This window comes from Pseudophryne corroboree, chromosome 8 (genome assembly GCF_028390025.1).
Source record: "Pseudophryne corroboree isolate aPseCor3 chromosome 8, aPseCor3.hap2, whole genome shotgun sequence".
NCBI lineage: Eukaryota > Metazoa > Chordata > Amphibia > Anura > Myobatrachidae > Pseudophryne > Pseudophryne corroboree.
In genome coordinates this window covers 188743471-188769874 of record NC_086451.1, presented here as the reverse complement: position 1 = coordinate 188769874, position 26404 = coordinate 188743471, and the positions used below count along the sequence as shown (strand labels likewise).

The 26404-nt window shown below is 46.8% G+C and overlaps 1 protein-coding gene across 3 annotated transcripts in view; it reads left to right on the top strand.

Annotated features, from left to right (window-relative positions):
* Window positions 1-26404, top strand: part of LOC134948788 (BTB/POZ domain-containing protein KCTD12-like) — a 453664-nt gene that overhangs the window by 52871 nt on the left and 374389 nt on the right. For 2 of the 3 annotated variants that reach the window (XM_063937011.1, XM_063937012.1), the window contains exon 2: window positions 13149-14017. In XM_063937011.1, coding sequence (XP_063793081.1) covers window positions 13165-14017 — 853 coding nt within the window. In that variant the 5' untranslated portion in view covers window positions 13149-13164. Of the gene's footprint in view, window positions 1-13148; window positions 14964-26404 lie in introns of those variants that run through there. The other variant, XM_063937013.1, reaches the window with a different exon arrangement.

Genomic DNA, 26404 nt, shown 5'->3' with positions numbered 1-26404 from the left:
CAATAGTTGTGAGCCTAGTAGCTGTACCCCTAGTAGCTTTGCCCCCTGTAGCAGTGCCCCCAGTAGCAGTGCCCCGAGTTGTTGTGACCCCTGTATTTGTGCACCCAGTCGCTGTGCCCCTTGTAGCTGTGCCCCCTGTAGCTTTGCCCCTTGTGGCTGTGCCCCCCAGTTGCTGTGCCCCCTGTACTTGTGCCCCTTATAGCTGTGCCCCTTGTTGTTGTGCCCCTGTTGCTGTGCCCCTTGTTGTTGTGCCCCCCAGTTGCTGTGCCCCTTGTTTATGTGCCCCCCAGTTGCTGTGCCCCTGTTGCTGTGCCCCTTGTTGTTGTGCCCCCCAGTTGCTGTGCCCCTGTTGCTGTGCCCCTTGTTGTTGTGCCCCCCAGTTGCTGTGCCCCTGTTGCTGTGCCCCTTGTAGTTGTGCCCCCAGTCGCTGTGCCCCCAGTCGCTGTGCCCCTTGTAGCTTTGCCCCTAGCTGTGCCCGAAGTAGTTGTGCCCCCTGTCGCTGTGCCCCCAGTCGCTTTGCCCCCAGTAGCTGTGACCCCTGTAATTGTGCCCCCAGTTGCTGTGCCCCTTGTAGTTGAGTCCCCCAATTGCTGTGCCCCTTGTAGTTGTGCCCCCCAGTTGCTGTGCCCCCAGTTGCTGTGCCCCTTGTAATTGTGCCCCCCAGTTGCTGTGCCCCTTGTACTTGTGCCCCTTATAGCTGTGCCCCTTAGTTGCTGTGCCCCTGTTGCTGTGCCCCTTGTTGTTGTGCCCCCCAGTTGCTGTGCCCCTGTTGCTGTGCCCCTTGTTGTTGTGCCCCCCAGTTGCTGTGCCCCTGTTGCTGTGCCCCTTGTTGATGCGCCCCCCAGTTGCTGTGCCCCCCAGTTGCTGTGCCCCTTGTTGTGCCCCCCAGTTGCTGTGCCCCCCAGTTGCTGTGTCCCTCTTGCTGTGCCCCTTGTTGTGCCCCCCCAGTTGCTGTGCCCCTGTTGCTGTGCCCTCCAGTTGTGCCCCCCCAGTTGCTGTGCCCCTTGTTGTTGTGCCCCCCAGTTGCCCCTGTTGCTGTGCCCCTCTTGCTGTGCCAGTTGCTGTGCCCCCCAGTTGCTGTGCCCCCCAGTTGTTGTGCCCCTCTTGCTGTGCCCCAACACAAACACATAAAAAAAAAGCAACACACACACACATACTTACCGCTTCTGCAGCGCTGTCCTCCGTCCGTCCGCCGCCGGCTCGTCTCTTCTGTACTATGGGAGAGACGTCATGACTCATGACGTCTCTCCCATAGTAGCGGCGCTGGCTGCAGCGGGCGCCCACACAGCCCACGGCGCCTGCTGCAGCCGGGAAGGGGGTGATTGGACAGCGGATCCAGCACTGGATCCGCTGGGCCAATCACATCTGGACACTGACAGGGGCGTGCATTCATCGCACGCCCCTGTCATTGCGGCACCAGTATAGGTGCCGCTTGTCCATTAATTTTCAATGGGCTTTCACAGCCCATTGCTGCGCCCCGCCCACTGCCCGCCCCCCGCTGCCCGGAGTTTTAATGTTAGCAGCGGGAGGCACCTCTCCCGCTGCCTCCCACCCTCACAAGCAGCCACAGGGGGGGAATTATTAAAATAAGGAAAAAAGATATTGATAACAGACTCTGTTATAAATATCTTCTTTTTATTATTTTAATCATTATGACAGGGGAGGCACTGCCTCCCCTGCCTCCCCTGACTGCACATCCCTGATCTCAAGTTACGACAGTCCAGTGGGCGGAGTTTGCACGACACTGGACAGAGGAAGAAATGAGTTCACCACCACCAGCCTGGTTTCACCACCACCAGCGGGTCTCTATGGTGGAAGTCTTGAGACAGGAGCTGGAACCTGGAAGACAATCACAGGAGAGAGACAAACAGGAACTAGGTTTGACCACCAAAGCACTGATGCCTTCCTTGCTCAGGCACAGTGTATTTATACCTGCAGCAAGGAAGGGATTGGCTAGGCAATTATGCAGATTAACAATACTGACAACAGATTGGAGGAAATGATCAGCTGACAGAATCCAAGATGGCTGCGCCCATGCAGACACTTGGAGGGAAGTTTGGTTTGTAATCCATGTGGTAATGAAAACAGTAATGGCGGCGCCGGCCACTGGAGACAGGAGACGCCAGGCTGACAAGTGCACATCCAACCACGCGGACACAGCGGAGGCCGCTGCTGACGTAATCGCCACTCTGACACTCTGCATGCAGAAGCTCAGGGACGGCGGCGGAGGCCGCGGGAGACGCCATGCCAGATGTAATAAGGCGTTACTGTGACAGCGTCTCAGAGAGACAGGAGAGGATGCAGGAATGTGAACATTAGGATAACAGATGGGATCCGGTCCTGGAGCGCTGAGCCAGCCTTAGGAGGCATCTGATGGGTAAGAAATGGCGTCCAGATACCCGGATCGTGACATGTATAAAAAAGAATATTGTTTTTTGTTGTGGAACTACAATGCCCAGCAAGCCTCCCCCGCTTGCTGGTACTTGGAGAACCTCAAGTGCCAGCATGCGGGGAAATAACGGGCCCGCTGGTACCTGTAGTTCTACAACAACAAAAAATACCCAAATAAAAACACAACACACACACCGTGAAAGTAAAAATTTATTAAAACACACTTACACACTCACACATACTTACCTACATCCTACGCCGGTCACGTCCACTTATCCAGTAGAATCCAAAAGGGGTACCTGTAAAAATGAAAATTATACTTCCTAACAAAGTAATCCACAGGAGGAGAGAGAGAGAGAGAGAGAGAGAGAGAGAGAGAGAGAGAAAAATTAATGAATATTATGCCCTCGCTGACGCGGGAAGACGTTAGCACAGACAGGGGAGAGTGCTGCTGCTAACTGGGATGATGGAGCAGGCTCCCCCAATAGTTGTGAGCCTAGTAGCTGTACCCCTAGTAGCTTTGCCCCCTGTAGCAGTGCCCCCAGTAGCAGTGCCCCGAGTTGTTGTGACCCCTGTATTTGTGCACCCAGTCGCTGTGCCCCTTGTAGCTGTGCCCCCTGTAGCTTTGCCCCTTGTGGCTGTGCCCCCCAGTTGCTGTGCCCCCTGTACTTGTGCCCCTTATAGCTGTGCCCCTTGTTGTTGTGCCCCTGTTGCTGTGCCCCTTGTTGTTGTGCCCCCCAGTTGCTGTGCCCCTTGTTTATGTGCCCCCCAGTTGCTGTGCCCCTGTTGCTGTGCCCCTTGTTGTTGTGCCCCCCAGTTGCTGTGCCCCTGTTGCTGTGCCCCTTGTTGTTGTGCCCCCCAGTTGCTGTGCCCCTGTTGCTGTGCCCCTTGTAGTTGTGCCCCCAGTCGCTGTGCCCCTTGTAGCTTTGCCCCTAGCTGTGCCCGAAGTAGTTGTGCCCCCTGTCGCTGTGCCCCCAGTCGCTTTGCCCCCAGTAGCTGTGACCCCTGTAATTGTGCCCCCAGTTGCTGTGCCCCTTGTAGTTGAGCCCCCCAATTGCTGTGCCCCTTGTAGTTGTGCCCCCCAGTTGCTGTGCCCCCAGTTGCTGTGCCCCTTGTAATTGTGCCCCCCAGTTGCTGTGCCCCTTGTACTTGTGCCCCTTATAGCTGTGCCCCTTGTTGTGCCCCCCAGTTGCTGTGCCCCTGTTGCTGTGCCCCTTGTTGTTGTGCCCCCCAGTTGCTGTGCCCCTGTTGCTGTGCCCCTTGTTGTTGTGCCCCCCAGTTGCTGTGCCCCTGTTGCTGTGCCCCTTGTTGATGCGCCCCCCAGTTGCTGTGCCCCCCAGTTGCTGTGCCCCTTGTTGTTGTGCCCCCCAGTTGCTGTGCCCCCCAGTTGCTGTGTCCCTCTTGCTGTGCCCCTTGTTGTGCCCCCCAGTTGCTGTGCCCCTGTTGCTGTGCCCTCCAGTTGTAGTGCCCCCCAGTTGCTGTGCCCCTTGTTGTTGTGCCCCCCAGTTGCCCCTGTTGCTGTGCCCCTCTTGCTGTGCCAGTTGCTGTGCCCCCCAGTTGCTGTGCCCCCCAGTTGTTGTGCCCCTCTTGCTGTGCCCCAACACAAACACATAAAAAAACAACAACACACACACACATACTTACAGCTTCTGCAGCGCTGTCCTCCGTCCGTCCGCCGCCGGCTCGTCTCTTCTGTACTATGGGAGAGACGTCATGACTCATGACGTCTCTCCCATAGTAGCGGCGCTGGCTGCAGCGGGCGCCCACACAGCCCACGGCGCCTGCTGCAGCCGGGAAGGGGGTGATTGGACAGCGGATCCAGCACTGGATCCGCTGGGCCAATCACATCTGGACACTGACAGGGGCGTGCATTCATCGCACGCCCCTGTCATTGCGGCACCAGTATAGGTGCCGCTTGTCCATTAATTTTCAATGGGCTTTCACAGCCCATTGCTGCGCCCCGCCCACTGCCCGCCCCCCGCTGCCCGGAGTTTTAATGTTAGCAGCGGGAGGCACCTCTCCCGCTGCCTCCCACCCTCACAAGCAGCCACAGGGGGGGAATTATTAAAATAAGGAAAAAAGATATTGATAACAGACTCTGTTATAAATATCTTCTTTTTATTATTTTAATCATTATGACAGGGGAGGCACTGCCTCCCCTGCCTCCCCTGACTGCACATCCCTGATCTCAAGTTACGACAGTCCAGTGGGCGGAGTTTGCACGACACTAGACAGAGGAAGAAATGAGTTCACCACCACCAGCCTGGTTGAATTTGCTAGCAAGTAATGGTCGAGGCATAGAGTGTCGAGGCTACTGGGAAGCTGAGATAAGGATAGGCCAAGCCTGATTGTTTAAACAAGGTTGCCTCATCACCAATCTTGAAAACCGAGGTTTGCCACCTGTAATAGTTGGAATGAATGTCTTAAGAAGTTGTCCCGAGGAGTTAATCGCAGTGCTAAAGCAGGAATTGCGCACCAGCACATACTCCGAGAGGCGAGCATTGCAACAGACCATCAGCCACCTTCAAAGTCAACAGTGCTTCACTGGCCACAGTGGGAAAGTAGGAACAGCTAGGATAGTGGAACAACGAACCATTACGTTACCCCCAAATTCCGAAAACGTAGTTTGGTGTAAAACTAGAATAGGACCCCATGGGCAAGACTATGAAGCCATTGTTGAAAGGAGTGACGAGGTCCAAACGGGTGTCTTCACTGTAGCAAGGACTCTAGCCATGGTAAAGCGAGGGAGAATACCGGTTCGAATCCTGAATCCCCACAACAATCCAATTAAGCTATATGGAGATCAACCAATTGCCAAGATCTTCCAGGTCAATTTTCAAGATATAGTGGGCACAGCAGGAGTGGCGGCCCAACAGGTATTAACGGCAGAAGACCCTCCCGCGGAACTAGGGAAAACCCCTTGGTGGAGTGAGATAAACATTGGGGATGAAAGTACCCCAAAGGAGGAGGTAGAAGGGGCCCTCCAAGTAGTTCAAAGGAATGAGAAGACATTCAGCAAGAATCCGTCTGATTTTGGACATGGCCAAGGAATCATATACCCATCATACAGTATACCCACTGGGACTGCTAGCCCTATACGGGAACGTCATCATCCTATCCCCCAGCATTGTACCAGCCAGTAAAGAAGATGCTGGAAGAAATGAGAGCATCAGGGGTAGTGAGGGATAGCCACAGTCCGTGGGCAGCTCCACTCATTCTGGTTAGGAAAAAGGATGGGAGTTTACGCTTTTGCATAGATTATCAAAAATTGAATGCAGTTACACACATCCCAATGCCCCGGATAGAAGAGTCATTGGCTGCTTTGAGATCTGCAGCATATTTCTCCACGTTGGACCTAACTAGCGGGTATTGGCAAATTCCCGTGGCCCCAACGGACAGAGAAAAAAATGCTTTTACCACCCCAATGGGGTTATTTGAGTTTGATAGGATGCCATTTGGATTGTGCAATGCACCCGCTACTTTCCAATGTGTGATGGAGCATTGCCTGGGTCACCACAACTTTGATATGCTCCTCCTGTATTTAGACAACATCATAGTCTTTTCCAAAAACTATCTATCTGCAACATCTGGAGGAAGTTTTTGCACGGCTTAACGTCTACGGATTCAAGCTAAAGCCGTCCAAGTGTCACCTACTTAAGTCGAGTGTACAGTATCTGGTCCATATTGTTGATTCCAAGGGGGTGGAGCCTGACCCCAAAAAGGTGAGAGCAGTAAGGGACTGGCCTACTCCGGTGACCGTCCGGGATGTAAGGCGTTTCCTTGGATTTGTGGGCTATTACAGATGATTAATAGTCAATTTTGCAAAGATCGCAACCCCACTGCATGAACTGTTACGAGGTGGGCCAGAGCATGAACTACAGAGAAACGTGAGGCATTCAAGAAATTGAAAGAGCTGCTGATCGAAGCTCCATTGTTGGCTTATCCTAATTATGAGCTCCCCTTTAAGGTGTACACGGATGCAAGTAATCAAGGGTTAGGAGCTGTACTAGCCCAGGACCAAGAAGAAAAAGAGCAGGTAATCGCCAACGCAAGTAGGGGCCTGTGAAAGACCGAAAGGAATGATGATAATTACAGCACCTTTAAGCTCGAGCTACTCGCAATGATTTGGGCTGTTACAGAGAAATTTAAGGTGCAGTTACTAAGGCACAGGGACCGGATTAGCTTCACACAAGGAATCATGGTTCGCAGCAGCATAGACTCAAGTACCCACTATGCCATCAGTCAAATCATAGTGCCACGTCAGAGGAAAAACTTAATTCTCCAGGCCTATCAATATCGATCAGGGCACTTTGGAGTGATACAGATGGAAACGGCTATCAGGAAGAGATTCTTTTGGGTTGGTTTGCGAGCTGATGTTGAAGAATGGGTGGAAGAGTGTCCTTTGTGTACGGTAAAGAGGAACATCCAACCGGGGCAGAAAGTGCCATTGCACCCCATCCAGAGGCAGCGCCCACTGGACATTGTGGCTCTGGATCACGTCAAGTTAGGGAATAGTTATGCTGGATATCAATACGCATTGACGATCGTCAACCACTATTCCAAAATTGTAGTAGCCGTGTCAGTCCGAGATATAACAGCTAAAACTACAGCTGAGGTGTTCCTGAAAAATTTTGTTCAACATTATGGATATCCGGTGCAGGTACTAACCGATCAAGGCCCTGCTTTTGAGTCCCTGTTGGTTGCTGAGTTGTGCCAAACATACGGGTGTAAAAAGCTTCGGACAACCCTGTATCACCCCTAGGGCAATGGCTTATGTGAACGGGCAAACCAAACTTTGATAGAAATGCTTCATGCCATTCCGATGCCACAACGGTTGAATTGGCCTCGGTTATTACCAGAACTCACCTACCTTTACAATAATATGGAGCAGGGGTCCACCAGATATACTCCATATTTTCTCTTGTTCGGAAGGTTAGGTAAACTTCCTGCGGATTTGGAACTAAACTCGATTCCACATGATACAATAACTCCACAAACTGGCTGGGTCACGGAGCACCGACGCAGAATTGAGGAGGCTAGTAAAGTAGTGGAACAAAGAATGTAAAGAGTGCACCAGAGGCAAGAGAGTTTCTATAATAAAGATGCTTATGCGAACCCTTGGAAATTGGGGATCAAGTCTGGAAAAAGAATAATCAGAGCTGTAACAAACTAGACCATAAATGGGAACTTGTGCCCTACATAGTAACCCACCTGCCAACTCCAGGCACCGTCGTCTATGGAATAACCAAAGAAGGGGAGATGGGAGCTGCTCCGATAATGGTGCACCGGAACCAGCTCAAGCTATGTGTATCCCAGATAGAACAGGAGACTGCTCCAAATGAAGTGACCCCCATTGCCGAAGCATGGGAGGGTTTTACCAATTGCCCCTTACGTGACCCGTTGGACCTTCTGCTATTTATGGGTGGGACCGTTACACCCACCTCTGGGGTTGGAGGGGCTCCTCCAGCACACTGTAAACCCTTATCAGGGGATGAAGTAGGGCCTAAGGTAGTGGGTGACCAGGCTGTTGAAACCAGTCCAGGGACAGGGATAAGAAGGCATGTTAGAAGTACCCGGGGAATCAAACCCATCCGATTTAGACAATTATAGAATGTTTGCTACAATGCACACAACTGTATGTGGTACGTGACTACATTTTAGGAGTTTAAGAAATAGAAAAGAATGTAATTGCTGTGACAATGTTTATTTACATAAGATATATTCTGTTGTTAGCAACGTTATATTTGATATTGCCTGAGGACATGCAATATTTCAGCGGCCAGGAATGTGATACCCCACTCCAAGTGAGAACAGTTACGGTTTCTTTATAAATACTGCCATTATATATATGCAGTCAGAGTATCATTGGTGACAGTGGACTAGAGCTTCAGAGCTAGCGCATGGTGAATGAGAACTCTCACCCACACGCTGGCTACCAGGGTGTCACATGCTGCTTCAGGGAGAGGCTGGCTCATGACACTACTTTGACTGTTGGAGGTCACATAAAACTCCAGAGATAGGCTGGCTCATGCTGGCTGGTGTGTGATGGAGGGCAGCTGTGAGTCTTTTTCCAGTGAGCAGCAAGTGGAGAGTCTGCAGCCGGAGAGGCGGCACGGAAGGTGGCCTCAGCTTGGAGTGGCAGCCGAAGAGGGGTGAGCCAGCTGCAGCACTGTTCAGGCTGTAAATCCCTAATTACTGCAATACTGACATCTCCGGGGGAATTAGAACAGAGCTTCCCCAAAAGCTAGTTCATGACACCCCAGCAGCTTCATCATACCTGTAAGTCACTTGATTACTACACGTATAGTAACGGCAGCATATCGACTATTGGAGATTGGGACACGTTAGCATGTTGCAAAGCAGCCAGTACACCTAGAGACAGGCAACCTCTTTTACTGATGGAGAGTCACAATATATAGTGCACTGGTGCAAGAGGAAACAGGACTATGTAATACAGTTTTACAAGGCTACTATCCAGGAAACAAGTGGAAGTCAGTGACAGCATCACTAAAGGGAAGCAGGCATGGAGCAACTCTTCCGTCAGTACTAGAGACACTACAGCTCCCTAAAAGTACTCTCTTCTAGTTACATCATTCAGAGGCATAATGTACACGTACATTGTTAATGGATGGCTACTACTGATCTACTGGTGTAAAAGTAGGCGAGTTCAACAAAAGCAATCTGTTAGGAGCATTACATGAACATTAAAACCAGTGTTTCTCTAAAGTAATAGAGCCTTAAAACTGACATTAGCAGGCAGAATGAGCACACTGAGCTTTGGGATTAAACAGTGATTACCTAGAAGGAAATAGACCCGCATTGACAGACTATTGCGAGACAGTATTGTTGCTTGCAAAGAAGAGAACTTATAAACTCCAGATAGGACCTATTGAGCTCCATGTTTTAAACCTTCAGTTGCGGCATCCACCACATACTCAATAGCTGCTTCCAGGAGATAGTATTTCAGGTTTAGTGCACTTAAAAAAATTACTCAGCTAGCTAAGAAGGACAAAAGGTTCATTGGGGCCCCAATTGTTTTAATATTGTAATTGTATACATATTTTGAAAGTGATTGTTTATGTTATGCAAGTTAGTGAGATAATCGTTTAAAATCCTTTACAGCGGAGAATCACTAAAGCATCCCAGCGAAATAAAACATCTTCCGCTGAATTGTGTCATTAATGTCTGTATGTATTTTAATATAATTTGCATTGTATTGTAAGGAACAGTGAAGACTTAGTGTTGCAGGCACCTGTTATACCGTGGTTCGGTGGGTGTCACACTCCTCTCATCATCTGCCTGCCGTCTCACCCCCTGCTCCTCTCATCATCCGCCTGCCATCTCACTCCCTGCTCCTCTCATCATCACCCTGCCGCCTCACCCCCTGCTCCTCTCATCATCCGCCTGCCGTCTCACCCCTGCTCCTCTCATCATCCGCCTGCCGTCTCACCCCCTGCTCCTCTCATCATCCATCTGCCGTCTCACCCCCTGCTCCTCCCATCATCCGCCTGCCGTCTCACCCCCTGCTCCTCTCATCATCTGCCTGCCGTCTCACCCCCTGCTTCTCTCATCCGCCTGCCGTCTCACCCCCTGCTTCTCTCATCATCCCCCTGCTTCTCTCATCATCCGCCTGCCGTCTCACCCTCTGCTCCTCTCATCATCCCCCTGCCATCTCACCCCCTGCTTCGCTCATCATTGCCCCCACTATCTCACCCCCTGCATCTTTCATCATTGCAATATGCCGGGTTGCAGTCAGCGTCGACGGGGCGCCTGAGGTGTGTCACATGCTGGGAGCTTCCGTGTAAGGCTCCAGGGTACGATCTGCTTTAAGCGGTCTGAATGGGGTGTTACTCTCCCATCTCACCCCATGCTTCTCTCACCACCCTCACACCAATCTCACCACCTGCTCCTCTCTCTACCCCATCCCAATGTCACCCTCTGCTTCTCTCATCATTCCCCCTCCTATCTCACTTCCTGCTTCTCTCATCATCCCCTACCGTCTCTCCCCTGCTCCTCTCATCATCCCCTGCCATCTCACCCCCTGCTCCTCTCATCATCCGCCTGCCGGCTCACCTCCTGCTTCTTTCATCATCCGCCTGCCATCTCAACCCCTGCTTCTCTCATCATTCCCCTGCTTCTCTAATCATCCACCTGCCATCACACCCCCTGCTCCTCTCATCATCCGTCTGCAGTCTCACTACCTGCTCCTCAAATCATCCACCTGCCTTCTCACTCCTGCTCCTCTCATCATCCGTCTGCCATCTCACCCCCTGCTCCTCTCATCATCTGCCTGCCGTCTCACCCCCTGCTTCTTTCATCATCCCCCTGCTTCTCTCATCATTTGCCTGCCGTCTCACCCCACTATCTCATCCCCTGCATCTCTCATTATTACCCCCCACTATTTCACCCCCTGCATCTCTCATCATTGCCCCCCACTAACTTACCCTTGCATCTCTCATCATCCCCCGCCATCTCACCCCCTGCTGCTCATTCCCCACATGATCACATCCACCTTCCACGTCCGACGAGCATCAGGTCGCGGCTGTTAGCGGCCGCCATACAGTTCCTGTGTTTCTGATTGGCTGCCTGGTAGTGCCGCCGCCACTGCCTGCTATAAAGAAGGGGACGCTCATTTGAAGCAATCACGGATCGCGGGCCGTCAGCTAATGAAAAGCTGCCACTTGGCTGCTTCTCGTTGGTGATCCATGAGCCATGATTGGCTCTGACACCGGTCTAGTGAGCAGAGATTGGCTGGCAGTTGCTTTTGCTGCTTCCAACTCCTGCTTCCATCAGTGGAGCTGGGACCTGAAGCATTTACTTGTTGGTGGGCGGGCGGAGGCGGAACTGTTTCCGCCTTAAATTAGAAGTGATGGAACGCAGTTCCGCCCCGTTCCGGCCCACTTTATCCCCTGGTGCACCATATAGTGGACTGGAGTAGTTCAAATACTGTATGTGCATTAGATTAAAATTAAATCTATTTACACATCCTACACACATCACATATCTTCTACAGTATTGTGGTAAATCTGTGGCTGCACATGTTCCTAAGGAGCATACTGTATATTTCTTTTAAATTGCAGTAGCATTCTGCAGTAGCATTCTGTTTTAAGGCTCCAATTGGTGATTTTCAGGCATTACTATTTTCCTCAAGTATCAGGGTTTAGAGGGTTATTTAGTACAGATTTAAAATACTGCTAAAAAGCAGAATTTGTAATCCGTTCTTTCACATGCTGGGGACTGCCTACCACAGGGCAAGGTCACCTAGCATGCTAAATGGCCTGCCCAGTGGCTGCGACCACAATTTAACTGTGGACGACCCCCTGCAGCTGCAGCTAGGCTGCGCATGCAGGCGGTCCGCCACCATTTTCTTGATCAGAGTGGCTGCATTTTGGTGTCATGCATCCCCCCTGAAAATGCCGCCGCCCTGCCACCATTTGACACGCAGGCTCCGCAATGCTCCGTTACCTGTCATTCAGGCAGAGGAGTTCGCAGCCAATGTGATCGGATCACATTGGCTGCTAGTGCACGTGCAGAACTGGTCCTGAGCGTGTGAACTAGCACCGCCTACAGGGTTTTTGACCTCCAATTGAATTGACCCCAATGGGGCTGATTATGAGTCACACTCACACATACGGTAACAGACGCAGACGTGTCTGTCTTTATGCGAATGCCACAGACAATTTCAGTAATACTGAGATGCCCACTTGCAGTACAGTTCAGTCTTGGTGCATTTTTAGGTGCACAATGGCAGGTGCAGTTTCTCCATCTGAGTATGGCCTCCAGTGTAAAGGGCCCCATATACTAGAACAATGTATCAATTGGTGAAATCATATACAATTTCCCTTGAACACTCCCGGGAGCTTTCTGGGAGTATTTACATATGATTCCTAAGGATTTGGTACAATTTGACTTTTTTGAGCATGCTATACAATTGCATACGATATGTCAAGCTCCGACATATCGCATGTGATATATAGCATGGATTCACAGGTACCATCAGATACATCTGATAGGCTGGATTGAGGGCTACAGTGGCTGGGAGTGTCCTGGAGAATGTCAGTCAAACTTGTGTGATACATCGCATGTGATATATCGCGAGCACAAAAAGCACACTTTTTTCCGTACGATTCCATTTGATTCCGACATATCACGAGTGCAGCACTAATGACCTGGAGGATACGATCCGACGCTCATGGGGCCGCGCATCAGATTGGATCGTAGACACACCAAAAATGCATGATTCCCCACAATATATCATCCTGAATGACCGAATTGAGCTGAAATTGGACAAAATTGTTCTAGTGTATGGGGCCCTTAAGCGATTGTGCGTCTTTGGATGTAGTTGCGACTCGCTTATAGCAACATGCCTGTATCTGTTTCTCAACTCACCTGTTATTTCCTGGGAATGCCTACTGAATTCCAAAGACCATGCGTCTGATTCTGTTCTGCGTCTCTGCGCAATAACAATCAGAGAGATGTGCTGTGTGACTAGGAACCATGTGCAGAATTGAAACATCGATCAATTGCATGCGGCAGGACTCAGAATCAGGCCCAATATGTGCAAATTGTATTCATTTCTATAACTTTTTGCTGGCTGGTTTGTTTGTATCTCTTTTTTCCGGTTTACATAGAGTAATTATAAAATATTTCTAGGACAGTCCGTTAAATACACATTTATGTTAGATGATTAAAATATGTTGTTTGTTAAAAAAAAAAATTTCATAAGCAAATTATGTTTTCTTTTTCTGTTAAAATAGGTCACATAAAATAAAGATGGCCCTTCCTGACAACTTCAGCTGTATCAGACAAGTAGATGACATTTTACCATTTCCAGATATTATAGAGCTAAATGTTGGTGGCCAAGTCTACATAACCCGTTATCTCACTTTGGTCAGTGTTCCTGGGTCTCTCCTTTGGGAAATGTTTTCACAAAAGAATGCTCATCTATTGGCCAGGGACAATAAAGGTCGCTACTTTTTAGATCGTGATGGATTTCTCTTCCGATATGTCTTGGACTACATGAGGGACCAACAACTGGTGCTTCCTGAACACTTTCCTGAGAGAAGCAGGCTTCAGAGAGAGGCTGAGCATTTCAAACTCCCAGAGTTAGTCAAAATTCTGGCACCAAGAGTTAGTAAGCAGAACTCTATTGTAGATGATGCATTCCAAAGTGACTCTGAGGAACAGTCACCCAATACTGAGGTTGCCAGGAATCTAGCATCTGTCAGTGCTGCTCTGGCTGCTGCTGGGAACCAGATAATCATACCAGACCTCTATCAGTCTGGTTTCATTACTATTGGTTACCGTGGCTCATATACATTGGGCAGAGACAGCCAAACAGATGCCAAATTCAGAAGGGTGGCAAGAATAATGGTCTGTGGCAAGATCTCACTAGCTAAAGAAGTTTTTGGTGACACACTTAATGAGAGTCGTGATCCAGATCGACCCCCTGAAAAGTATACATCCAGGTACTACCTGAAATTCAACTTTCTGGAACAAGCATTTGATAGGCTGGCTGATGCTGGATTTCATATGGTTGCCTGTAACTCCACAGGAACATGTGCCTTTGCTCATGATCAAACAGATGACAAGATCTGGACATCTTACACTGAATACGTTTTCTACCGTGAGTGACCCAAACCAAATGAAAAAAGTAGACCATTCTCCTACCCACCTTTTCCTTTCCTGTTTCCTGCTGATTCACAAATAGAAATAGACTTCATACAAGCCTACGTAGTTCACAGCTCCTGCCATTGCTATCGTTCAAATTTCCACCTGTTACTTTCATTTAGATTTAGATTGTTTCTCCAGAAGAATATTGTCCTTGACTGGGAGAATTTTGACAAACCTCATCCTCCTACTCACTTACCCCTTCCTTTACTACATTGACTAAGTGTAATTGTTACATGTTTATTTCAACGTTTTTGTTTCAAGGGGATTCTGTTTGTTTTGAGAACAGTTTGTAAAGAAAGCAACTCATGATTTGCCAGCCAGGCTTGAATCAAATACAGTTCATCTAATACATCTCACTGTGTCCACTGCAACTGCTGCAGAAAATGTCCAATATCAATTCAAATGTTCATGACAAAATTCATTATGAATCACTCAATATTTTCTAAAATTTCTACTTTAACAATATGGATGCTTTTAAAATTATATATTTTTTTTATATAACAATACCACCTTCACCAAAAAATGTCTACTGCACATCAAAAGCAATACTTACCATATAACCTACATATAGGGGGAAATTTACTAAGCTCCCGATTTTGACCGAGATGCCGTTTTTTCATCAAAGTGTCATCTCGGTAATTTACTAAGCACTAATCACGGCAGTGATGAGGGCATTCGTAATTTTTTGCAAGTTCAGGTAAAAAATTACGAATGAATACACCATCGGTCAAAACGCGGCTGTTTAAGTATGAATCTCGGTCATTTACTAAGAAGTGCAAAGCAAAAAACAAACAAACACTGCCGTGAAAAATTACAACTCGTAAAAAAGTGCTAAAAAAAACCAGACCTTTTTTTTTTATTCGTGATTGGATAGGCATGCACGGATCCATGAGATCCGTGCATGTATATCAGTGGGAAGGGGTGGGTAAGTGCTTATTTGTTCAAAAAAAATTGCGTGGGGTCCCCCCTCCTAAGTATAACCAGCCTCGGGCTCTTTGAGCCGATCCTGGTTACAAAAATATGGAGAAAAAAATGACAGGGGTTCCCCCATATTTAAGCAACCAGCATCGGGCTCTGCGCCTGGTCCTGGTCCCAAAAATACGGGGGACAAAAAGAGTAGGGGTCCCCCGTATTTTTAAAACCAGCACCGGGCTCCACTAGCTGGACAGATAATGCCACAGCCGGGGGTCACTTTTATATAGTGCCCTGCGGCCGTGGCATCAAAAATCCAACTAGTCACTCCTGGCCGGGGTACCCTGGGGGAGTGGGGACCCCTTCAATCAAGTGGTCCCCCCCCCCCAGCCACCCAAGGGCCAGGGGTGAAGCCCGAGGCTGTCCCCCCCCCATCCAATGGGCTGCGGATGGGGAGGCTGATAGCCTTTGTTGTAAAAGAAAAGATATTGTTTTTAGTAGCAGTACTACAAGGCCCAGCAAGCCTCCCCCGCATGCTGGTACTTGGAGAACCACAAGTACCAGCATGCGACGGAAAAACGGGCCCGCTGGTACCTGTAGTACTACTACTAAAAAAATACCCAAAAAAAGACAAGACACACACACCGTGAAAGTATAATTTTATTACATACATACACACATACATACATACTTACCTTAAGTTCCCACGCAGGTCGGTCCTCTTCTCCAGTAGAATCCAAGGGGTACCTGTTGAAGAAATTATACTCACGAGATCCAGGGGTCCAGGCTCCTCGGGAAATCCAGGGGTAATCCACGTACTTGACAAAAAAAACAAAACGGTGTCCCGACCACGAACTGAAAGGGGACCCATGTTTGCACATGGGTCACCTTTCCACGAATGCCAGAAACCCACTTTGACTTCTGTCTAAGTGGGTTTCTTCAGCCAATCAGGGAGCGCCACGTTGTAGCACTCTCCTGATCAGCTGTGTGGTCCTGTCCTCACTGACAGGCAGCACACGGCAGTGTTACAATGTAGCGCCTATGCGCTACATTGTAACCAATGATGGGAACTTTCTGCCCTGCGGTTGACCTAAAGTGACGTCACCGCTGAGCAGAAAGTTCCCATCATTGGTTACAATGTAGCGCATAGGCGCTACATTGTAACACTGCCGTGTGCTGCCTGTCAGTGAGGACAGGACCACACAGCTGATCAGGAGAGTGCTACAACGTGGCGCTCCCTGATTGGCTGAAGAAACCCACTTAGACAGAAGTCAAAGTGGGTTTCTGGCATTCGTGGAAAGGTGACCCATGTGCAAACATGGGTCCCCTTTCAGTTCGTGGTCGGGACACCGTTTTGTTTTTTTTGTCAAGTACGTGGATTACCCCTGGATTTCCCGAGGAGCCTGGACCCCTGGATCTCGTGAGTATAATTTCTTCAACAGGTACCCCTTGGATTCTACTGGAGAAGAGGACCGACCTGCGTGGGAACTTAAGGTAAGTATGTATGTATGTGTGTATGTATGTAATAAAATTATACTTTCACGGTGTGTGTGTCTTGTCTTTTTTTGGGTATTTTTTTAGTAGTAGTACTACAGGTACCAGCGGGCCCGTTTTTCCGTCGCATGCTGGTACTTGTGGTTCTCCAAGTACCAGCATGCGGGGGAGGCTTGCTGGGCCTTGTAGTACTGCTACTAAAAACAATATCTTTTCTTTTACAACAAAGGCTATCAGCCTCCCCATCCGCAGCCCATTGGATGGGGGGGGGGACAGCCTCGGGCTTCACCCCTGGCCCTTGGGTGGCTGGGGGGGGGGGACCCCTTGATTGAAGGGGTCCCCACTCCCCCAGGGTACCCCGGCCAGGAGTGACTAGTTGGATTTTTGATGCCACGGCCGCAGGGCACTATATAAAAGTGACCCCCGGCTGTGGCATTATCTGTCCAGCTAGTGGAGCCCGGTGCTAGTTTTAAAAATACGGGGGACCCCTACTCTTTTTGTCCCCCGTATTTTTGGGACCAGGACCAGGCGCAGAGCCCGATGCTGGTTGCTTAAATATGGGGGAACCCCTGTCATTTTTTCCCCCATATTTTTGCAACCAGGATCGGCTCAAAGAGCCTGAGGCTGGTTATGCTTAGGAGGGGGGACCCCACGCATTTTTTTTAATTATTTTACAGTGTTTAATTAAAAAAAAAAAAAAAATAAACCCCAGCACGGATCACACAGATCCGGCCGAGATTGATTGTAAAAAAAGTCGGCAGTGTTTTGCTAATCACTGCCGTAAAAATAGGTAAAAAACCACGAATGACATCGACATCGGAACAAAAGAAAAACCCGAATACGACAGCTTAGTAAATCCATCGTAATCAATTCAAAAAGTTGCAATTTTACACTGTCGATGTCATTCGTGATTGAACTTGGACATGAATTTGGAAAATACGAATCTTAGTAAATGTACCCCATAGTTTAATTTTGTTTTCATATATAGATAACTAAACATAAGATACTGACACCTCCATCATTATTATAAATTACAGTGTCCACGTCATTGATTATAACATGATTTGCAACAGATTAATAATTTCTCAAGGTATAGTGAGCGACATGAGACATAACGTGACATCACCTTGCAACAAAGTGATAGAATTTTGTTTTACAAACATAGAGGGCCTGATGAGGCTCTTAAAACATCAGTGTGCTCATTCACAGAAATGACACACATGCTCCTATGCAGCCTTGCATGATTCTGCCACTTACTACTGGGTGTACCTTGAGAAATGGAATGGGGGATGCAAGGGGAGTACAGTTTACGGCATGTTTGACCAAATGCATCTCATACAGATTTTCAGAAACACGCATATATATGCCTGTTGAGCAGGTGCAGACATACAGATGATAATGACTTGCCATAAACCAGGCAAATGTTGAGACTGACTCATTGTGCGATTTGCTGAATTAAGCAGCTTGTTTTATAGCAAAGTACATATTCATATTTTGCCAACACTCTGCATCAGATAGTCAACCAAGGAATTTATACTAATTTGGGAGGTTTGAAACTTTTTGCTGTAGCTTTGTTAAAAAGTAAATTGTCATAAAGTCTTTACAATGCAAGAAAACACATTGTAGAACCTGAAATTAGCAATTAAAATTATTTATGAACTGATCAAAAAGCTCTTACAGCAAAACAAAACATCACTTGTTTTACTCATGTGTTTGAATCCACGATTTTCTATAAAATGGTGCCACATTGCAGATAATATTATTTAGTCCTTATAAAGTTTATGGCTTCTCTATACTGTCAGTTTACTTTTTCATCCAAGAGTGACAGAAGAAGATAGAGACACTTTGGTAACAATCTGTTTCAAACTTTCTATAGGATTTAAGCAAAATGTTAGTCAGTGTTATCTAGCCACCTTTCAAAACACGTGCAGTTCCTCTTTCCTGCCTGGGGTGTTGTTCTCTGCTCTGGTGCTTCTCACTACAGTCTGGTCTGTATTTTAGTGGTGAGATACAGAGCAGTGTTCTCGACACCCCAGGCAGGAAAGAGGAACTGCACGTGTTTTGAAAGGCGCAGGGTGCTAGAATGAACACTGTAATAGATGGTTTCTTTATTTGGAGACACCAGATAACGTATCTATTTATAATGTTGTTCCTACAGTCATTATTTTTCTATTTACTATTAAATGAACTGTACTATTTTAGTACTACTATCATTTATCACACTCTAACAATTTCTGGTAACACCAGCAGTTACAGTATATAAGAAAATATGAAGGTATGAGGAAGGAAGACAAAGTGGCGCTCTGTGGACTTACTGAGGTGTAGTACCATCTGTTATGAAGTTCCATTCAAATTTCAAATAGAGATGGTCAAATGCCAAAAAGGGCATGCCATGTTGAGGCAAATGTGACATGCTTCAGCATGAAGTGCTTATAGCAGGTAGCACAACCCTTTCTCCTGTATTTCTACATTGTAACGTTATATTGTCACCTAGGAAAATATTTTACTAAGTTGTCTCATCGCCCTAGCCAGAGCCCGGGATTATACCATGCAGTTATTTTGTACTTTTTTGGCCAGGGCTGTGATTTAAAAGGATGATCCTTGAGAAAAAAGTACAGCACTACTACCATTCCTAGTTGATAACGCAGTTGTAAGTCTTTCCTACTATTGCAGTAGTGGAGAAATGTCCCTGGAGCCTGCTGTAGTATAAAGATTTATGAGCTTTTTAGATCTCTCCTATTAAAACAGAGACTGGGCCTATGAAAACTAATTAGGGTGAGATGACCTTCAAAGGAAACCTAATAAATACTTACTTAGCTACCGTATAATACTTTCTAGCCTTCACCTTTCCACTATGTGCTTTGTAGGGAGATGGACCTTGATCTACAAAGCTTAACATTGAGATGTCTATAAATGTGCTGTGCTTACGGCTGCTTGCTCAAATCTATGATTACATAAACTATAAATGAACAGTTGTTAGAGCATGTGTGCCCAAGTAGTGTAAAGTCTATGCCAAAGCAATAAAGTGCTTCTGTCCAACAAGTATAGGATATATATTTAGGGCTCTAAAGGTAAGTCCTGGAAACCTAACTAAACTGAGTGACTTTCTAGTTTGCAGATATTCCCTGAGCAGCTAACAATGGAAATTGTAAGTTGGTTAGGATGGCGCTTTTGGCATCAATTATTCTGCGTGAGTATGCCTCACCATTGTCATCATATGTGTGCCCATATAAGGAGCAAATTAAATAACCAGAATGAATGTGCCCTTTTTATAAGCTGTGACACAATTTGGTCAGTCACTATAGCCAGGATAATAATGTTTGTTAGCATACCTCTTTCCTAAAAATAGTTAATGTGTCCATTAAAGCTCAGTTGTGCACATGTCTTGTACACATAGACATGTACCAGTATAGCTAACCAGCTGCCAACAAAGGGGGTCATTCCAACCCGTTCGCATGGGGCGGTTCACAGCAGCGGTGCGAACGGGTCGGGACTGCACTTGCGCAGTGCCTGCAATGCGCACGTGCATCATTGCCCAGTGACAGCTGTCACCGGGCAACAACCAGAAGAAAAAAGAAAGTGATCGATAGTTCGATCGCAAGTAGATTGACAGCGGGGTGGTGTTCCGGGGCGGATACTCACTGTTTTCTGGGTGTGGTGATCTGAACGCAGGCGTGTCCAGGTGTTATTATAGGTGTTATAATATTATATTTGCATTGACATACTGAGCATCTTTAGCACACATAGACCAGCGCAATTAGCAGCAAGGTAACACAATAGCCTTACAATTTATGTTTCTGCATGATGTTTTGGTTAAAGGTCTGCAGCAAACATTTCTGGTGAAAGCAGAAATACATAAGTGCTGTTTTCATTACCACCAATAGATGCTATAGAAGGAATTCAATTGCCAGCGAAGTTTGTGAATTGCCACTGCTGAGGCGTTTAAACAATGAAAATAGCACCCCATCTTGCACCCTTCGCCCAGCTGGCCGAATGCCAGATTTGCACAAAAATGCTCATTACCCATTGGGACAGCGAACACTTTTGTGCGAGATCGGGATGCTGAACAGCGCGGGTATTGTTGTACTGATTTGGTTGTGTGAAGAAATTCGCAGGCAATTGAATCACCCCCTTTGTGTGTCTAAATAAAATGTGCAAAACTATTAAGGAACTACATTTGAATTGCATCCTTAAGGGCCCTACACACTGGCAGATCTCACTGCATAATATGAACGTTCTCGTTCATTAATGAATGAGAACTCACATGTAGGCACTCATGTGTAGGCACCAACGATAACGATGTGTGGCCCCGCACTCATTAATCATTAGTGCCCCATCGCTTATGCATGCAGGCCAATATGGACAATCTCGCCCATATTAGCATGCACTGCTATAGATGACTCCCCCGGGTGATGGGGGGCGTGAAGAAACTTCACGGAAGTTTGGAGAGTCAAAAATCAGTACAGACCATAAAAAAGGTACTGTACCTGCCAAAAAGGTACAGTTGGAGAGTATGCATTAGTACTGTGGAGGAGAGGGTAGCGGCATAGCTCCCTACTGAGTGGAGAGGAGCCCTCCCTGACCTGGGAGCCATAGCGGGAGGAATAGCCGGAGCTGCGCCGCAGAAGAAAGTCAAGCAGCAGGAGGAGGAGACATCTGGCACAGCGCTGAGTAAGGTGTAATACCCTGCTAAGTCCCTGCGTACGTGCGTTATACATGCTATAATTTATAGATATGGTGCTATTAAAAGTGCTTATATGAATATTCAAATGCCCTCACAGAAGGGATAATGGAGTGCTACTATAATTGGAGAGAAATCCCCCGAATCAATATGGAGGGGAGTTGACATTGGCCCCACCACCGGGACTGTAGCTAATAAGTGCCCGGGCTCATGTCAGATGGCTGCATGCAGCTGAAAAAAAAGGACTTACAGACGCCAGCTTTCCGGAGCAGGCTTGCAGACTGGCAGTGTGCATGAGGAGGAGACCTGGTGAACCGCTCGTGATGGAGGCGGATGAAGTCCCGTGGTGATGGCTGGGAGAGGTATGAGAGCTGCTGTGTAGGGAGTGCGAGCAGGGTCCGGAGCGGCGGAGAGGAAGGACGCAGGCGGTCGGTGAAGGGCTGCAGCTGTGATCTCTGGTGTGCGGTGCATCGCAGCAGATCAGGAGCATTGCGGAGGCGCTGGTGATGTCAGCGGGAGGCGTGATCGACCCTCCCGGTAGACGGTATCCGGACTCCAGGTCGACAGCACAAAGGTCGACACACTTTAGGTCGACGCCAATTGGTCGACACACATTAGGTCGACAGGGTCAAAAGGTCGACAGGGTCAAAAGGTCGACAGGAACAAGGTCGACATGGAAAAAGGTCGACAAGAGTTTTTCACGATTTTTTTCTTTTTTTGAACCTTTTCATACTTAACGATCCACGTGGACTACGATTGGAACGGTAAAGTGTGCCGAGCGGAGCGGAGCGAAGGCACCATGCCCGAAGCATGGCGAGCGAAGCGAGCCATGCGAGGGGACGCGGTGCACTAATTCGGGTTCCCGGTCACTCTACGAAGAAAACGACACCAAAAAAACATAAAAAACTCATGTCGACCTTTTTCCATGTCGACCTTGTTGTTGTCGACCTTTTGACCCTGTCGACCTTTTGACCCTGTCGACCTAATGTGTGTCGACCAATTGGCGTCGACCTAAAGTGTGTCGACCTTTGTGCTGTCGACCCTGAGTCCCAGACCCCCGGTAGACGGGGATAGGTGGCGCTTCCCTTTCAGAGAAGCTGCTGAAAATAAAGTAATAGTGTATTAAGTTCTTACTTAATTTAGTTACAGAGAGATTAGTGAAGCAATGCCGCATCTGTAGCTGATTGTTACAATTTTTTTGACATCCATAAGCAGGATGCTTACACGAAATGTCAGCTCCACAGACCCCCACATCAACATCAGGCTGGAGACTTCTGCCTGCGTCTCCAAGAAGGGAAGGCTCGACTACCATGACAGTAAGAATGCCAAATTGCTTTCTCACAAATATTTAAAATGCCCGCTCTAATATATATTGCAGACGCCAGGCGCATCTTTTTACCATATACGATAAAAGTGCGCTGTACATCGCAAAACACTGTATCCCATAACAGAAAACAATACACCCACACATTATCTGAGTTCCAAAGCTCATTGATGTATATATTTGTTATTAAAAAGGATATGGATTCAATATATATTACAAAGTACAATTATATACCTATAGTTACATGGTTACACTCACACAGTAAGCAGTTAAAACATACAATTACATACAGTTACATACAGTTACATGCCATTACATTACAGTTTCAGTTACAGGGCAGCAATACAATTACCATTCCCTCCAATGTATCTTATGTCTCTCTCTCTCTCTCTGTAAATAAATACAGGAACTGAACTGGCAGCAAGTCCATCATCCTCTGAGACCAAAAAGCCACTGAGCTCCTGTGTGATCAGCAATGTGTTATCTAGTTTGGGGGAGGGGTCTCTCTCTCATTCATGATGAGTCACTAGTTTCTTTGTATATGCTGAACAGGTTCAGCCTTGGGGACGTCCAAAGGGGCTGGTCTGAGCTTCCTGTCCACTGTCCTAATAAGAGTGATTTTTAGCTTTCATACATGTAATCATAATTATCCACTGCAATGTCCCACAACTTCACAACAAGCATCAAATTAATCTACACATCAATCTGGTTGCTTCAATAGTAAACATGACAGGTCTATCTGGTTTCATTCAAATAATACACATACATGACACCAATCCATCATATGCAATTCTAAATCATCATGATGTCTGGCTCTTGATATTATTATAATTATGTACTGTATGAAATAAGTGTCAAATCCATCTCTGTGGCATGTCCGTGTAAATGCGTGTGTTACCATATATTGCTGTGCTCGCTGCGTATATTTGCAAGTATAGCGACTTATATGTGTGTATTTTGTATGTTCTCTTTATGTAATATTTTTCTGACTTCGACAGTCCACCCTTTGGCAGTAAACAATAACTGCCATCAATTATTAACATAAGAAAAAAATATTTCATACCATAATCGGTGACCTAGACACAAGTATGTATGCATTTCGCAAAACAGACACTTGACTATATTTGGGGAAGACAGGGAGGACGAGACATCCTCTATATGCACTCGGCGGTCACGGGACCACTGGTTGGGTGTGGGACAACATTCAACCTATAGAGTATGCTGGGACAGTGCTTTGGCCTATAATGTCTGATTTGCGACGAACATTTCACACATACATGTACCTACATCTTTGTACACTGATGTTTGGATTCAATTGAGGTTCTGCTGGGTAGGTGAAGAAGACACACACAAATCGTGACAGTGACATATAAAATTTTTATGATCTACATATTCCTATCATTTTCTGAACATTGTTTCCATTTCTGGAACGTATGCTAGGTCTGTTTAATCATTGAACAAGGGTTATAAGTAGTGTCCTTCCTAAATAAAATAAACCTTTGGAGTTCGGGGAGAGCCACTCATAAACCTTTCTTCCACATATATTAATGAGCTCTTTATCTGCAATGTGTGAATAGCCATTGTCTGATTGTCCCTGATTACCTCTGAACTCCATAACTACTAGACCTTTGATTTTTCTCTGATTTTAACAAACTGATCGGCTAATCCTAGGATCCTATAAGGAAATCACTCCTTCCTAGAGAACCAGTTCCAGTCCCACACTCGACTCCTCATAAAAAAACCTAGCAAAAATAGAATATCCTGAAAGAAAATGTTTGTCAGCTGGAAAGAGAGAAAAGAGAAATAGAACAAAACAACTCTTGTTCATAACAAATCAATTACGATGACTGGTCTTTCTGCAATCCTTTAGTACGCTCAAGTAGTGTTCAACAGTGCCGCTCTCAGTCTTCACGGAACAGAGTCTCTGGTGATACTTTTGCGATCTCTTTGCCTTGCTCTTTGAACACACAGTTCACTTGGAACACACAGTTCACTTTGCTCTCCACCTTGCTCTTTGAACACACAGTTCACTTCGAACACACAGTTCACAAACTCGATGAATGTGAGCAATAAACTACATTGTCACGAGTTCTCTCCGGGTCAGCGACCTTCTTGCAGTGGGATGAGTGGACCCAAGTCTCTCTTTTTGCGACCTTTAGTGCTGTCAACAAATCTTGGTATGGTCCTTCCCACCTGTCTATTAGGCAACCTGAGCGTAAGAACAATCACACAGTCTCTTGGTTCACAATCAAGACAGTTAGCATTTGGCATACCAGCAATCAACAGTTTCAATTTTTTTATGTCAAGTTCTCAAATGCTGGCTCATCTCAACAAGGTACTGTACTGTCACCTCATTGGTGTATTTCTGATCATTGTGCGGATCAATCATGACATGAGGTTGTCTTCCAAAAACAACCCAAAAAAAACAACAAATACCAAAACAACAAATTTCGAAGAGGGTGATTCGTTGAGTGAAGATCTGGGAGTGGTTCCGAAGCTACATAATACTAGTGGCAGTATCTATGATCACAATAGTACAATTTCAGGCATTGCTCCTACTTCTAGGGGTACTATTATCTACACACAAACTTCTGCGCAATTTTTCTTTGCGGTAAACACAGCAGCATCCGTGGCGGCAGGAAATGCCTCTACCCAGTATGAGAAAACATCAGTGCACACCAATACATAACAATAATTCCTAAAGGGTGTTAACTGTACAAAGTCGATTTGTATTTCCTGAAAAGATCCGTCTGCAGGAGGGATATGGGATGGCTCTGTTGGTATTGCTTTACCAATATTCTTCCTCAAGCAAGTAAGACAGGTCATTGCTCTCTTACCTGCATGAGAATAGAATCCTGGCGCACACCAGTAGACTCTCATCAGCCTGCACCTACCCTCTTTGCCTAGATGAGTCAGACCGTGTGCCACCTCAGCTAGACTTGGAAGGTATGCTCTGGGGGCTACTGGCTTACCGTGTCCACCTGCCCACAGTCCTGAGGACTCCTGGCCATACCCCTTTGTCCTCCAGACTGCCTTTTCCTGTAAAGGAACACAATTTTTTTGTATCTTAATTTAACTATAGTGTTTGCAGTGTAAAGTACCATGAGCATAACTCAAAAAAAAAAAAAAAAAAAAAAAAGAAACATCTCTAGAGGAGAGAAAGAAGAAGAAAATGAAAAAGAAAATGTCAGGTTTGCCATTCACCAACAGGCATATCAGTGTCTATACAAAATTTCCCATCACCAGTATTCCCATTCTCCACCCTTTGTGCATGACAAGGCACACTGCAGTAATACTGGTGTCATCGTGCTGTTGAGATATACTGGGTTTGGGCAGTACTCTGAAGGACCTAGGCATGTGGAGTTTGAACTGTACTTGGGTCCATGTATTGTACCACCCTGTATGAACGCAAAAGATGAAGAGGAAACTATAGATTTATTTATTTATTATTTATTAGCAGTTTCTTATATAGCGCAGCATATTCCGTTGCGCTTTACAATTAGAACAACAATTATAGAACAAAACTGGGCAAAGACAGACAGACAGACAGAGGTAGGAAGGCCCTGCTCGCAAGCTTGCAATCTATAGGGAAATAGGCATTGATACACAAGGATAGATGCTACATGTCACATAATGGTTCCCCAGGTTGCTAGGTTCTTAATGGGTTGTATATGATATGATCACCCAGCAATGTTGGAAGACAAAATGTGAGTTTATGTGGACTGTACAGAGGGGATGTAACTTGATAGGGAAGCTGTGAAGGTTATGTGTGTGGGTCTGAAATTTGGTAGGCTTGTCTGAAGAGATGAGTTTTCAGAGAACGTTTAAAGGTTTGGAGACTAGAGGAGAGTCTTATTGTGCGTGGGAGTGCATTCCACAGAGTGGGTGAAGCCCGGGTAAAGTCCTGTAATTTTGAGTGGAGAGCGGAG